Source organism: Drosophila suzukii, chromosome X (genome assembly GCF_043229965.1).
Source record: "Drosophila suzukii chromosome X, CBGP_Dsuzu_IsoJpt1.0, whole genome shotgun sequence".
Classification (NCBI taxonomy): domain Eukaryota; kingdom Metazoa; phylum Arthropoda; class Insecta; order Diptera; family Drosophilidae; genus Drosophila; species Drosophila suzukii.
In genome coordinates this window covers 15030600-15047192 of record NC_092084.1, presented here as the reverse complement: position 1 = coordinate 15047192, position 16593 = coordinate 15030600, and the positions used below count along the sequence as shown (strand labels likewise).

At 38.7% G+C, this 16593-nt stretch overlaps 2 protein-coding genes across 2 annotated transcripts; one reads left to right on the top strand and one right to left on the bottom strand.

Annotated features, from left to right (window-relative positions):
* The first annotated feature begins 1368 nt into the window (after positions 1-1368).
* On the top strand, positions 1369-2577 carry LOC118878173 (uncharacterized). The gene is made up of 3 exons (XM_036819890.3): positions 1369-1475; positions 1534-2006; positions 2068-2577. Exons 2-3 carry the CDS (start codon positions 1623-1625, stop codon positions 2344-2346), a joined length of 663 nt encoding a protein of 220 aa, XP_036675785.2. The 5' UTR covers positions 1369-1475; positions 1534-1622; the 3' UTR covers positions 2347-2577.
* Positions 2578-5819: 3242 nt separating this feature from the next.
* Positions 5820-6254, bottom strand: LOC139353349 (uncharacterized). The gene has a single exon (XM_070997277.1). The coding sequence runs from the start codon at positions 6252-6254 to the stop codon at positions 5820-5822; it is 435 nt and encodes a 144-aa protein (XP_070853378.1).
* Between the last annotated feature and the right edge of the window lie 10339 nt (positions 6255-16593).

Sequence of the window (16593 nt, the reverse complement as noted above, 5' to 3'; positions counted from 1 at the left end):
AATAAATGTTCCTCAAAGTGTTTGGAATCGATAGCATTTTTAGCAAGCTGCTCAAAACAGTCTTTCTTTTAGATGTGCGCCTTGATTTGGCTAAACTACGACTGAAAAACCACTGAAAAATGAGCATTTTTGACCAAGATCTGAATCCAAAAAAAAACCGAGCTACCCCCTTACAAAAAATGAAAAAATTTGTCAAAAAATAAATCTTTCTTAAAGTGATGGGAATCGAAAGCAATTGAAGCAAGCTTCTCAAAACTGTCGGTCTTTTAGCTGTACGCCTGGATTTGGCTAAACTACGACTAAAAAACCACTAAAAAATGAATATTTTTGACCAAAATCTGAATCCCAAAAACAACCGAGCTACCCCCTTACATAAAATGAAAGAAGCCTAACAAATTCTATCCGTTTTTTCTGAGTGCATGACGGTTATACTGTATAGAAGAGGGAAAAATTATTTTCAAAAACGAGGCTAAAATGTTTCATTTTCTCACTTATTTTCACTTCCTATGACACCTATGTGATATAGTCGTTTGATCAAAATAAATTTTGTTCAAAATTCTAATCTAATTAAATTAAATTAATTAATTCTAATTAAATCAGTGCCCGACAATATATAAAGCTTCAAATCAAGCAGAGAAACAAATCCCACTGAACTGTCGGCGTCAAATTTCCCAGCAACTCCAAAAGGTTTTTGCGTTAGCAATTTTCGTTTGATAAAACCTATCGTAAAAGATTTTCAATTTACATTTTTCAATTTACTTTATTACATTTAATATTTCTTTAGCTGCAAGTCCACTACAAATTGTTGATTTATTACACCCTTTAATCGTAGAGTATCCGACTTTATCATATATGTAGCTGCCATAGGAACGACCAGATAATTAATTAAAATCAAAATTTTCGGTAAACACACGCTAGTAAATTGAAATTTCTTTTATTAGTTTTTAGTTTTCTGAATATCGGAAAGCTCTGTACATACAATGCTCCCACGAGAACGACCTGCAAGGGCATAGAAACTTCGGCTTGCCGAAGTTAGCTTCCTTCCTTGATTTTTATTCTTATACCCAACCAAAAATTCAATTCTTAAGATAATTGGACTAAAACCAAATTCAATCGGGCTGATTAGCAACAGCAACACCAGAAACCCCCTTGCGAAGATCCCATTGAAATCAAACTCTTTTCCGATATCTACCTTCCGTCAGCAGTAATCCTTGTAGCCACTGAAAACCATCCTGCAAGTTGTTAAACCATGCAGAAGATTAGGAAAAGTCACTTCAGGGATTACTTTGGAGAATCGTAACTGATAAATAAGTGTGCCCAGACTTGCAAAGGGATTATCAACTCGCAGTAATCTGGCAACACTGATTCTGGCAAACTTAGGGGCGTGCGACCACACTAAGTGTCTGTCAAATATCAGTCAAGATATTGAATGTTAAAATTACTTTATCGCAACGTGAAATTGGTTCCCACTGAAAGTAAGCGCATTAAAACTTGTATAATACCTAATTAACCTATTTGGGGTGTTGGATCAAGGTGCTAAGTGGTTTTCAGCAGCGGTAAGGATCACCGAGACGACGTTTTAAAAAAAATCAGCCAGCAAAAACTTTGCACACGTGAACAATATGGCCGACATGCGCGACCTCGATGTCTCCTTCAACCAGAAGGGGGAAAACGACGCACCAATGGAAGCCGGGTTTCCAATAATGACCATAGCCACCGAGTCCGAGAAGCCCGGAACTGCAGCTCCCGAGATGGCGACTACCTCCGGCGACTCCTTCAACCAAAAGGGGGGAAACAGCGCATCAATGGACTCGGGGATTCCAATCATGCCCGTAGCCACCGGGTCCGAGAAGCCCGGAATTGCAGCTCTCGAGTCGGCGACTACCTCCGGCAAGGGTGAAAAGCCGGAGATCGAGGCGGAACCGCCTTCGAACACCTATGTTGAGGGCCTGGAGAAGGACTCGAAGGACGGGGTATGCCCCAAGAAAATCGACGCAGATCAGCAGGTTAGTGTTACGCCTGTCATTAAAACAATGCAACTCTGACGACCAGGTGTCCTCCGAACAGGGACTGTCGGCGGTGGGCCGTGAGCAGAAGAAAGAAGCACAATCTGAAGCTCTTCGCCAATCCGGGGATCAGATTAACGTCCGTCAGCTGGGCGGAGTCATGGGCCCTGAGGAAGAAGCTTCACCCGAAGCTCTTCGCCAATCCGAGGAGGAACCGAAACAGCCTAAAGCAAATTCCTTGCTAAAGCGCGATTCCCAGGATACGGTAGATGATACGTTCGCTCCACAGGCTAAGAAACCAAAGCTTTTCAAAACACAAGACATGGACCAGGAGATGTAAAACTATTCTCCAAACCAGGTCATTACGTCGTCCTGTCACTACGGGGCTGCTGCTCATCTTGCCAAAGATGTGGCTCGCTCTCAAACTTAAACTATGGCTATAGGCCATCTCTACACAACACAACTACTTACGTTACCTTACTAATACACTACAATGCGGACAATTCTAAACTTAATTCATTGAATTAGATATTTGTCTTTAATCCAAATAAACATACATCCAAACAAACCAATTAAATAACTAATGATTGCTCGGAACAACTAATTGATAGTTTGCATAGATGATAAACCCCATATATGAGGTTAAATCAGGTTTCCCTTCAAAATGTTTTTATTTCAAATATTCATTTCGCTTATAATAACACAAAAACAAGAAAGGAAGATAGCTTCGGCAAGCCGAAGTTTGTATACCCTTGCAGCTATAATTATTAAATTTAATTCGAAATTCTTAAAAATACAAAATATGATATTCCCAATAGTACAAGATAATATGTCAAAAAACACCGAAGCTACAATTTGTTTCATATATTTTCCCACTAATTTTCCGATCGTTCCTATGGCAGCTATATGATATAGTAGTCCGATTTTGATAAATTCGAAAATCAGAACTAATTAAAAAATGATATTTACAAGCGTAAGAGGCTGTATGTTAAAAAACACCAATTATATAATTTATGAAAACTAGTCTAGTAATGCTGATCAAGAATATAAATAATTTATGGGGTCACTGCGTTGCAAAGTTCTGACTGAAATCATAATACCCTCTGTAAGGGTATAAAAACAAAAACAAAATTATAAGTTCGGTGTTATTCGACATTTTAACTTCCACTTTTGGGAATACATTTCTTTAATATTTCAGAATTTCCAATAAAATTTTAAAAAATCTGACGACCTCGGATCTGACGAAAATAAAGGTTTTCATAAAAAATTAATTAAAAATCAGTTCCTGATTTTACAACAAATATTCTCTCAGTGTTGTGTGCAGACCTAAGTTGGTATTTCAATTGTCTTTGAATGGCGGCCAAATTGTAATAAAGGATTTTACGAGCTTATATGTGGTTTTGAGTGAAGGATATAAATATACCCTAAGTTACAGCTGCCTAACTATTACATAACTTTAAATTAAATATTGCACATATATTTAAAAGTTGTATGGGATGATTTGTACTAAACTGTATAAGGTATATAGTTATATTTTTAATTAAAAATTAAATAAGTTTTGACTTGAATTTTAAAAACAATACTTTAGTATGAAAACTATAGTTGTAATCGTTTAAATGGGAAATCAGTTTAAGTCGAAGTGTCTTTAAGGTATACTTTTTTAATTTCTTTCATTTTTAATTGGGAATCCGTACCTTTTTTTAGCTCATCCATTTGAATGCATTTAACGACCCGCCTTCGTTTTATGCCCCCCATAAATGCCAGGGGCCAAAACTATTAAATTTATATTAATTTTTCAGTTTTTCCTTGGCTAGCATTTCACTTGGCACCCGCTGCTTAACCCCCCTGTGCCCCCGTTCCCCTTTCCGATTATATATACCTGCTGGAGTGAAAGCGTGGGCGAATGGTTGGGGGGGGGGGGGGGTTGGATCTTTTCCCATTTGGCAAAAGATTTATTATACAATTGCTTTAATTACAGTTGCAGCTAATTGTATGCGGACCTCCCGGGCAGATGCTACTTTTGATGCTGGCACAGAGCCCATTGAGTGGGTGGATTGTGGGTAGAAGGTGGGTGGATGGTGGGTGGGGATAGTGGGTGGTGATGGTCTGATGGGGGTGGGGGTGATGCAAAATCTTTGCATGCTTTGTATGTGAGTCTGCATAAATAACTTGCCTGTGTGTGTGGCACATCGAATATGCTGCTCACGCACAAATTCTCCTTGCGCCGCTCCTCGGCCTAGCCAACCAATACCCAATCCTGCCACCCACCGCATCCCCCTCCCCCCCCCAATTTGCAGCACCACCACTACGCCCCCCTTTTTTGCACCACCCCTGCACCCAGATCTTTGGATCCTCCGCCCCATCCTTCAACATGCGCACACACTTAAGGGCAAACTCGTTTATGCAAGCTCAGTCATCATCATCATCATCGGCATCCACATCCACATCCCCCACAGCATCACTATCCAGGCCATATCCCATATCCCATGACCCGCCCCCGAACCCAATCCCAATCCCAATCCCCATCCCCACTCCTCCAGTTCCCAACACCTCCTCATCTTCGATGAGCTGACCAACAGAAATTTTCTTCGATTTCGATGATGGTTCCTTTTTTGGCCATAAAGCAAGGGACACACTGCCAAAAATGATTGATTGCACAGAGCCACAAAAATGGAAATGATCTGTACACTTTATTTATTTTATGTTTTTCCGTTGCGAAAATAAAAAAAATGTAAGTAAAAAACACAAAATCAATTAGTTCGCATATTAAGTGGATAAATGTTTTTAATTTTAGTATTTCACAATTTAATATTATTAAGATTTTGAAGCAATTTTTGTATAAATGATTAAATTCTGTATTTAAATATTATTTAGTAAATTAATTAATTAAAATTTAAAAATCCTTCTTTTTCAATTTAGCCATTTTTGTTTTGGTTCATTGTAAATTAAAATGTTTGAAATTTCGATTATTTTTCTTTAGTGCACGAACGATGATAGAGGTGGATAAAGACGAAAGTGGAAGAAGGATACGGTGCTCTAGAGGTAAAAGTTGGGACTTGGGGCTCAAAAAAAACGTTCAGTATGGGGCTTTGTTTTATAATAAATTTATAAATCCAGTTGGTTAGACCAATGCCTTACTGAATCGATTTGAGGAAAGTGAAAACTAGGACAGAAATCGGGAAAACCAATAAAAAACAGAGAAATATATAAAGAAAACACAAGTACTTTCAAAATAAGTAGATTCGTTTTTATTTATTTATTTATTGTACAATAAAAGAAGAAAACTTAAGGTACAAGGAGGGATCGGGCTTAGTTGCTGGCTCTTGGCCAGAATATAATTAAAAGTTTACTTAACGTTGTTTTTTACACTTCTTTACTTGCTTGGCAAATAAAGAAAGATACCTTGTCACAATCAGTGTAATACGTTACTCCATTAATTATTTCCACACAAGTCGTTGGGTTCGCCAGTACGGCACTTCAAAAATGGTGTCTTACCAGAGGCCTCCGATTCAGGATTTCCTGAAAGGCAGCTTGTTGATCCTTCATTTTGCAGCATTTCGCCTCGAAATCTCTTTTGGTGACGATCGTTTTAAGGGCATCTTCAAAGGTTTATTGCTGCTTTCTCAAAGTATTCTGCACTGCCTGAAATTGGCTTCCCATTTCGGATTTTACCGCCACAATTTGGTTGTCTACTTTGGTTTGCAGCAACTGGAGATGGCTCTTAATTCTGGAGTCAACAAGGTTCAGAAAGTTCTGCAGTTGTCCTTCTACCCGGCTTAGAAACGCCTCGAAATTCCCTTGCCTTTTGCCATTCTAGCAGGATTCTTGAATAGCTTTACTCTGGTAATCAAGTTTTGTCTGGACTTCAAGGAGTTTGGTCTTCAATTGAATCTTAATGGTTGAACTTTGATCTCCAAGCGTGTTCAATAGTAAATAAACCTGGTTCTTTATTTCGGAAATTAGAGCTAAAAGCTGTTTCTCCGTTTCGATTAGCGTCGCCTTGACTTCTGGGCCTATATCTGTTAAGGATCCCTTTATTATTGTCCACTGGACCTGCAACCAAAATTGGACAGCCTGAAGTCGAGTCTGAATAGCCTGCTGCTCTCTTTTGATCCTGTCCAGCTTAATATCGGTTTCAGGGATGATACTGAGCATCGGATGGAGTTTGCTGAGGTAGAATTTGCCACACTGATTTGGAGCATCGCTTAGTACACAAACTGATCGATTATTCTCTTCGGAACTGGTCATTGATACAAGGAAAACCAGGAAAATAAGGGAGCACCAAAAAAGAGTGCCAGCTTCTGCATTTAGAATAATTAGAACCACCCGATGGGAACTCTAACATCCCACTGAAATATTCCAAATTTTTGAAGAAACAAAAAAGCTAAAAATATTTCTGATAAGTACCTTCTTGTCATCGGGATTAAGAATGATTGATTGTAAGGCTAAACAGTGATTTCGCTATCGTTTCATGTCAGGATTGTTAAGTAATTAAATATTATTGAAACATTTAATTTTGCAAGCTGTTGGACTTCAATAATTTGTTTGTCAAAACGAGTTAAATAAATAATAAAATATGTACTGTTTCAGCTTTTACTTAATATACATATATATGGATTTTTCGCCTGTACAACTAGGTTTACTTAAAGTAATATCTTGTTTATCTAGCTTTAAGGGCCTTTAAAATAACTATCGGATTTCTAAGAACTTGGATAAAGCAGATGCATCTTTTTTAAGATATCTAGTAGACTAGTTTGCTTAGAAATGGACTTGTTAAATATTTAAATGCAATGTTTTCAAATTCATCCACCTGGTCTCAGAGATCAAAAATCTAAAAATGGATACACTTTACCTGGATAGGCAAAACAGAGATAATCCCTTTGGCTAACTTTGAAACAAAATCATGGGCCGTTGAAGTTTTTAAAATGTGTTAGCCGGAACATCATGCAAAAAATCTATGAGTGTGAAAAGTCCTAGAAAATTCTGAATGCCATGAGACCCATCCATCACGGGGGCATCAGCTGGTGAGGACCCAACATCAAGTCTACGAGGCTCAAGAACTTTTCCTCGAACACCTTTAGGCCGGGGGCGAAGTACAGTCACCGCCATGGAGGCTAGTGAGCCACGCCTTGACGTTGACAGGCTGTGCAAAAAGTTTGCGTCCATGAGTAGAAGTATGACCAGGCGAGGGAGGAGCTCTGGGGGCGGAACCCTCATCCAGTTGGCTGACATGCCAAGCCCATAGCCCATTCCCATGCTGCCAGCAGGGCAGTCCAGTAATGTGAACATAAGTATTTAACTTGCTGGTCTTTAAACCTTAATTAAATGGAAGAAAAAAATTGGTGTTAAAAAGATTGCATGGGCACATGACTTTTGTTTAAATTGAAAGGTCACACTATGCCCAGTTTTCAGGGTCACACTGCTACCTTTGAACGAGTTTGAAAAAAACTGAAATACATTTTCTAGTTCCAATAAAGCTAAAAAAATAGAGTTAGCATAACTTTATAAAAAAGGTTATCAAACGATGCGAAAATGAATTAAAGTGTTGGTTAAATCATCCAAATACAATAACAATATATAGTTTATATTAAAACCTTGCAACAGCCGCGGTTATCTTTGAAGTGAACTTGATTCGAAGTGGTAGAATGCAAACGCACTTATGTACCAAAATTCAGGGGCTCAAGGGCTGGAAAATTCTCGTACAGCGAATGGCGGTCGACGCAAGCCGGCGAAGAACGAATCTAGGATACGGATAACCATGTCAAAAAAAGAAAATGGCAAAAGGAAAGTGGGAAAGCGGGAAATGTGACTAGGCCAGGGGCAGTTGCCAGTTGCGAGTTGCCAGTTGGCAGCGTGGCAAGGAAACTTGTTTGTTGCACAGAAACAAAAGCGCTTCCGCTTTTCATGTAAAATGACAGAAACAAGTGTTAATGGTTTTGGGCTTAGTCAAAAGGCAATGGCGCCGCAGAGCGCAAAGGGCTGGGAAAAGGACGATGGACGCAGGATAAAGGACGCCGGGCGGACAGCTGGACAATGTGCAGTCCAAGCAGATTAGATATCACCTTAAAGGTATGCTGGAGGAGAAGTTTTTTCGCGATTTTTAACAATTAGCTTGGTTTTATTTTAAGCTGTGTGTGGTTAAATTTTAAATATTTCTTTTAAAAAATACTTGATTAAAATGAAATTACACTTTGTTTTTTAATTCAGAATTTACATTTTTCAAATCGTTTGAAAGTAAGGTTACATTGAGCCATGTTTTAGGGTAGCAAGGTCACACTGCTCCAAGTTTTCAGATAGCAAGGTCACATTTAGTTTAGTTTTACGGTAACAAATGCAATAAGGTTAGCTTAAACATATGGAGTTGTAAGATCAAATAAAAATTTGTTTTTATTTCTTTGCTAAATCATTATTTAATTCAATATATAAATTGAGAAGAAAGCATATTTACTGTTCACATAATAATAGTATTAAAATTTAGAAAATCAATACCATAGGATTGTAAGTTAAGCCCGACCATAAATGGTTCGCTTCCTATTCCTCTTTTGTAGTTTTATCAAGCTAATTTGTGGTCTTCCCTTATGACAATCAACTCTGGTTGCGTGTAAGTCTTACTTCCGATTTTTCCTAGGCTTTTTTCTGTCCCGACCCTTTCCTTCCCAATTTCTTTATTTTTTCCCTGCTTCTCGCCTACCAATTTCTCAGTCTGGGCCAATTTCAGTGTGAAACCACCGCAGTCTGCCCCGCAAAACCCCAAAAACCCAACCACTAGACCCTTGCACCAACTTCCCGCGCCCTTACTCCCCTTTTTGCACTACGCCTCTGTCTCTGTCTGTGACGTGAGCTCTTTTGCTATTTTGAGTTGGATTTTTTGCAACTTTTTTTTTGCGTTTTTTATGCCAGTATATTTTTTTGTTGCCTTCTGCAGTTGCAGCTTTTTGCATTTTACCTCCAGGAATTTTCCGTTCCGTATGCATATGCAAATGCTTCGGCCTACATGTGTCGGTGTCTGTTACCCCACAGAACCCTCCTTTGCACTACCCCTTTTTTTCACCCCCTTTTCTAGCATATGGGAAACTTTTGCCAGCATGTTGCCTACTGCATTTTTTTCCTGCACTCATTTCTTGCTGATTCCGGACACCCCTCCAACTTGCCACGCCCCCTCACTCTAGTGCAGAATTACAATAATGAAAATGTATTTGCAAAACTCGCCTAATTAGTTGAATATGAGCCATGTTGGGTATTCAAATATGCACAGGCAAGCTGTCAGACAGGGAAAGCCTGAAAAGAAAGAGACAGCCGGCGTGGGAGTGAGAAGGATGGGGATAGAGGGGGGAATGTATGGCACAGATAGCAAACACGAACTGCAAGAAGCTAAAAAAAAGTTGCTCAATTGCACTGCTTTTGTTTGACAGGCAACATGGAAGCATTTATTGCAGTGTCACTGTACTGGAACTCAATTTTTCCCTTTTCCCTGCTGCAACGGCAAAAATAAAAACATCCCTTTATTTTACACGCATGGTCACACCAGCATTTTTTTTTTGCATCATAGGATCTAGGGTCACACTGATCGGTGTCCTTAAAACTTATAAATTCCTAAGCTTTAATGTAATACGAACTAGCTCGAAGACTAAAAAGATTACCCCGAAAAAGCATAGCCTTATTCACTTAATTTTAAACAAAATTGCTTGCCATTCAAGGAGGAGTACATCCTTCTTTAAATTTTTTAAAATTATGAAAATTACCGAAAAAATCCGGTGACAAATTTGAGTTTGCCCATAAACCTTTTGTAATATTAACCCACTTTCGTAAGTGTGGGGGCAAGTGTTAAAGTTGTCGAGAGCATTGAACGCACCTGCTACACCTGTCCTCAGCTTTTGACTTTGGCTTAAAAACAAAGAAGTAAAACGGGCCAAATTATGATTTTCCTTTTACCTTTGGCTCAGTTTTATGCGTTTGGCAGCAGGTGAGAGCATAAATTTGTTGCTGCCGAGAAAGTTTTTTTTTTGTAAGGGGGAGTAGACTTAGGATTTAAGCTAGAGGAGAACAAAAAAATTACGCCTGTCAAACATGAGCGAACATAATCGACGGGCATTCGACAAGCAAATTTACACAAATCACCACATTAGTGGGTGATGTGAGCGCAGTGGGCGTGGCAGATAGGATCACACACATCATAATCACAACACATCAAGTGACAATCAAAACCGCAAACAGACAAACGGCATCCCAGAGCAGCCTGTAAGTGATATTGTGGGGCGGAATGGGCAGAGTTGGAGGTATGGGGGGGCACTGGGGGGTTAAGGGCGGTCGGGCTGGTGGGCGGCGATTTTCCAGGGGCGGTGGGTAAACTCCCAAGGCGCGTGGGTGTCCCACATGTGTCCGTAATGACGATTAACTGCTGAGCCGCAATTAACTGTGAACAGGCGGAAATACGTCGAATGACAGCTGGAAAAGCGGATGGGGAGTGCGAGTGGGGTGGTGTTGGGAAAACAGGGCCGAGGGGAAAGTAGGGGGTGGTGGGAGGAGCGAGGGAAAGCGGCATCCACCGGAAGCAGGCGCTAAGGACAGAAGTCAAGGTAAAATAAAAGGCCAACGAGTGGGGCAAGAAAAGCACATAAGCAGGAAATGAAAAGCAGAACAAAACAGTTGAGTCAATTTCAAAAATAAGAAAAATATCATTGAATAAATAAATAAAGTTGTAACAATATGACAGCTGCAAATTAGTATTTTTTATATAAATATCATCGCAAAAATAATACTAGTTATACAAAAATATACTAGTTATATAAATAAATATATAAACAAACAAATAAACAAAAACTATTTAGAGATAAACAAATAGCTAGGTAAAGAATCAGATAAAAAATAAAATGGAATTTTCCTATTTATTAAATTAACAAATTTGATTTCTTTATAACCTCTATCAATCTAAAAATAGAGTCGCAAACCCCTTTAATCATTTGCTTCCCTGCCTTATGAATGAATTAGATAGCAAAATGAATGAAGCTAAGTGAATACATGATTCATAAATGATTTCTGACCAGGGGACTTTTCCTATCTCTCCTTATTCCCACTTTCCTGCATTTATTAATAAAGAAAATGGAAAAATTGGACCATATGTGAGAGTTTTTCCTTTGCTTTTCCTCGAGAGGTGTGAGTTTTGTGATATGAATGAGTGCCGACAAAGGCAAACAAATGCGCAAATAAATCGAGTTGGGGGGGTGGGAAAAGTGGCAGGTGGGCGGAAAATGAGGGGGGTTTTTTGGGGAAAGAAGAGGAGGTGGGGGAAAACGGAAGCGTGAAGGACAGCTGAGGACGGATAATGATTATGATGGGGCGCCCACCTAGACACGCATTTTGGCTCAACTTTGGATGACAATTGCAGCGCATATCCGCTTCCGGTACAGGCCACTCCCCCCTCTTACGCACACACAGCTACTCAGCCACAGGACATTTATCCTAATCACACACACACACGCACACACAGGACACTGAGAGCTTATTTATGTGCCCAACTTCTTTTCGACATTGTTCTTTTATTATTTTAGTCCTTGTCGGCCCCCCTCCGAATCTTCCTGCCATTTTTGTCGCAATTTAGCTAAAAGCGTCGTCTAAGAGGAAGTCCTTTTTATACTCGCATTCCCCACCGCCGTTGCCGCTGTCGTTGTCCTTAATCTCATTCCACATCGGCTGCTGCTCCTTTTGACATGCCCTCATAAAGGAAAAGTCGACGAAAATGGTGGGTGTGGCCGGAAAAGCGACGGCTTACCAAACCGCCTTTGTCCTTTTGATATAGCATCCTCCATTTCTCGGCAGATCTCGGAAATTGTGAGCCATTTCCCCGAGCACTTAATCGATTAATTAAAAACAATCATCCTACTTTTACCGGGTTTCTTGCTTATTTTTACTATGAGTTGTTCACTCTTAAAAACCGATCGTTCATTTCTAATTGTCTTTACCTTAAACTAAAATTTTTCATTAAAATAAATCTTAAATATATACTAATGAATGAAAATCTCGGGGACTACAAAAAAATTACATCAAGTCTGTTGGTTCATCTCTACTTTATTTCACCCACTTTCATTATAATGTTGTTTTGGGCTCTTGTTTTCCAAGCGCATTTTCCAACTTAATATACTAAGAGAGAGAAAAACAGTTAAAAGTTGTGCTCCGTTTCTCGTTAAGTTTCAGTGCACGGCCGTTAGGTGGAGCTTTATGGACACATTTCAGCATTTTCCATATGTTCTTAATACACTTAAAGAAAGTTCAAAACATTGTCAAAAGATATATGGTTTTTATACCCAGAGTTTGCTTAAATAGATATTCCATTTATTTAAGAAAAATTAAAAAATATACTAAGGTGTCCAAGAAAGGAAAAATTTAATTTTTAATTTAAATAAATTAACTACTATATTCTTTCAGACATTCTGATTAAAAAATACAATAATTTTTAAACAACGATTTTATATATCCCAGTAGCTGTTTAATTTTTAAGAGACTTTAAGGGTTTACTCAAAGTCAAGTTATATAGAAAATTCAGTCACTTCCTCAAAATAAATTAAACCTGTTTCATTGCTGAAAAAGCCAATAGAATACAGTTTGAAACTTTAAGAAATTTGTTGTTTCGGAAGCCATATGTGTTTTTCTCTCAGTGTCTAGTTCCGGATGCCGTGTTCCTCCGACTTGACTTATTACTCGCAGAAACAGCAACACACACATGTGCTGTAAAAATGAAAATGGCGCTACAAAAATGAGAAATGAAGAATGACAACATCAAATTAGCTTCATAAAAATGTCGACTCGCTCAGTGCCACTGAGTTTTTGGGTGGTGTGAAACAATACAGTTTATAAAAATGAGAGTGCAAAAATATTTTTATGATAAATGACTGTAAACGAGCACGTGAGTGGGGTGTGGGGTGTGGGGTGTGGGGAGCCGAACTTGGAGCCAAGGACATTCCATAGACATAAACGTGCTGCTGTCAACCGCACACGCACATGCCGGCGCACCCACACACGCACGCCCAAACAGGGACATCTATATGACAGGAGCATTTTGGCGTCGACGTTGACATTGACGCCATTTCCGGCCGACGCGGGAAAGCGGGAAAGCGGCAAAGGTACGGCAGCAACAGTTGTCCTTTGTCGCCAAAACTCCCTCCCCCAATTTTGGGATTTACCACCAGCACCCCATCTACCCGCAGGAATTTTCCCACACCCGGGGCGACATGTGTCACATGCACACTGATGTAACCTAGCCTAGAGTTTTATTTTAAATTTTCCTCGTTCTTTTACGACAAGTACATGTAGCGATCTTGTTGTCGAATCGACGCAAGGGGGTAGTCAGAAGAAAGCTAACCTCTAAATTAAGAAATCCTAAAGAATTCGCGGGTTCACTTATAATTCCAATCAGTGAGTTCCAGAGTGTACAGAAAGAAAGTTTTTTAAGTTGACCTAAGAACGCCCCTTTTAAAGAGGCAGCCAATTTGACATTTGATGTAAAGAACTGAAGAATTCACGTTTTCATTTTATTTTGACATTCTCTTAAATTGGTTCTTTACTTTCTATTAAATTATCAGAAGAACGGTCTTTCTGTTCAAGACCATTCTTCTAAAAAATGATAAATAATGCTCTAGACATTCCAAATGGGTTGTTCATAAGCTGTAACTAAAAATAACCATTACGAAAAATCCTTAAATAATTAATAAAAGATTATAAAGCTTAACAATTAATAAATAAAGATATACAATAAATGTTTCAATTTAAAGACTACTTTAAGTGCGTTCCTTCGGGGTTTTGTAAAAGATTAAAAGTCTTAACAATTTATAAATAAGTATATTAAGTGAATTTTTTCATTTCAAAGTCTACTTTAAGTGCGTTTTTCCAGGATTTTATAGGGAGGGTAATTTTTCAAGAGTTTTATTTTTAATATTCTTGAATTATTTTGCACACTCAATAAATCGAGCATTAACTCACCCCTGCTGTACAGCTTTTGGGGACCCTTACAAAACCACTTCGCCATCTGTTGCGGTGTTCCATATAAACTCAATATTATGATAATACCCAAAACCGTACAATTCCATTGGCAAAAGTTATTGACCGCATGCCGAAAGTTTTCATAGATTGGAATTATTTTGGCTTCCTTGCCGGTTGCTTGGCAAGTTTTGCGTGTACAGTCAACCGAAACTTATTATTAATATCCTTTAGTATGCTGCAGTGTGGATTTTACTGCCAAGCTTAGCTTTTGCTATTTGTTTAATTAGATTTCTCAAGTGGGAACCTCAGAAACCGCACATTTTCTCAAGACTTCCGTAGGACGGTTGGGGGGGGGGGGGACTTTCCATTGCAGGCGGCTGCAATTTTTCGAACTGTTGCTCTTGGAAAAGGGTGAGGGAAACCGCAGAAGAAAATCCCTCGGCCAGTTTTCCTCAACCTCTGACCCCTGACCCCTTGCCCCATTGGCATCGTAACAAAGCTATTTTTCTAAGGGGTTCTACGTCGCTGTCTCGCAAATATTTCAGTGGGAACTTTAGCATTTTGTGCACTTTAATTTGCGGTTAGCAGAACTCGCAAAGTTTTTCTCCAACCTTAGGACCCCAAAAACCCGAGTGACCGCATCAAAGAGCCACTGCGAGGGCCATTTGTAAACAGACAAAAGCTAATAGCTGCGGCACGAAAACTTCCACCAAACTACCAACAATGAAACTTGCACTTCCTCATCTCAACTAATTCCGGTTTCTTTATAATATTTGGTTTTCCCATTGTTCTACAACTATTTACAAGATTTCCATCCGACTCAATTAAGTATTTCACTGGTATAAAAAAAAATCGGATCAAAGGTGAAAGTTAAGAAAACAAACGGAAACTTTACTGGCGAATTATGCAATACTTCGGCTAGGATTATAAGATACAAGTTTTTTAAGTAATTAATAGTAATCTTAATCTATTTATTAGTGCTAAATAAGAAAGCCCAAAAATACTTTTCAGTTCATTTGGTTATTTTATTATTTTAATAAAAATATACAACAAAATAATAAGCATACACGATTTTTATAGAAAACATATTCCCATCTGAGCTATTTTTTAAATGATCTTTTTATTTTTTAAAACTAAACATTTTTATCAATACCCCCTTAAAAGCCTATGCTTAAACAGTCAAATAATTATACGAAAAACATTTGAAAATATATATTTTAAATGAAACTCAGGTTGTACTAATTGGAATACCTTTCAAAATAGCCCAACGCAGCCCCGTCGACGTTTTAAACCCTCGTTGGGTTAATCGCAAAGTGCTCTAATTGAATTTCATTTCGCATTAAAGCGCCCCAGTGGGCGTGGCAGTGGGCGGGGCAGTGGGTTAACCAATCTGGGCATTATTAAATTATCCCTTAGACACCGCAATCGCTCTACCCCTCCTGGATTTTCCCCTCAGTCGGTCTTGGCTTTTGTTATTATGAGCTTTACTTTGGCTTTTTGCCACTTTTCAGTTTGGTGCCAGGCGCTTTTTAGCCATTAATCTTCTTTGACGCGCTTAAATCACATGAATAACAAATTAGATGGCATATTAGTACGTGGCTTTACCGCCTTTGTAATACGGTTCTTTTTTTTTTTTTTTTGTTAAATCCGACAAAATGTCAAATGTTGTGGCACGCAAAAAAAAAGCGAAGGGAAAAAGAAAAGCCGGCAAAAAGAAAGGGAAATGAGAGTGAACATTAAATAACAAAAGGATCTCGCTCCCTTGGCTCTATATATTTTTGCATAATTCATTGGCCTGTCTAACGGTGCGTATGCGTTATCCCCACTTTCCCCTTGAGCTTTTCCAGGGGGGTTGCACCTCATTTTCCCTATACCCCCCCATATTTTCGCTCCTTTGTGCTGTCAGTTTGCTAATTAGCTACGCATTTTCATTGTCGTTTAAACTCCTTTCATATGCATATTTACCCACTCCGCCGGGTATTTATGTTTTTCGCCTTATGTCCTTTAATTCTTTTAATGCAACTTAATTATTTCGCTATACGTTTGTGTCACTGACAGGAAGACAAAGCCCATGTCTTGTGACATGTGCCATATATGCCATATACCCCGACCATTTTCCTGTCTGCCCCTCCTCTCATTTTGATAAATTATATGCATTTTTAATCTAATTAAATTGCAACAGGCGGCAAATGTCACTGGCTGCTGTTTTGTTATTTTTGCCGCTGTCTTCCGATTTCTTGTGATTAATGGGTGAGAATAATGTAGGATATCTGTAATCGGAGTAGGAGCTATTTTCAGTGCCCATCAACTAGCTTTTCTATCTTTCCTGTCCAAAATGGGCTTCAAAAATGTAAATCGCATTTGTTTCTCTCGACCTCAAAGTATTTTTTGTACAGCTATTTTGTAAGAAAAAAAATCGTTGGGGCAAATTTATCATCATTTCGTGGGATTTGGCCAGCCATTAAATACCCCCTATAAACATGGCCTGGAAATAATTTTGCGATAAGCATAAACCATGGACAAATATGCATATTTATGTATTTATGTGTGTGCTCCCATAACCGATTTCATTTTTATTTTTTTAGCTGCATGCTTGTTAAGCGATAATTGCATT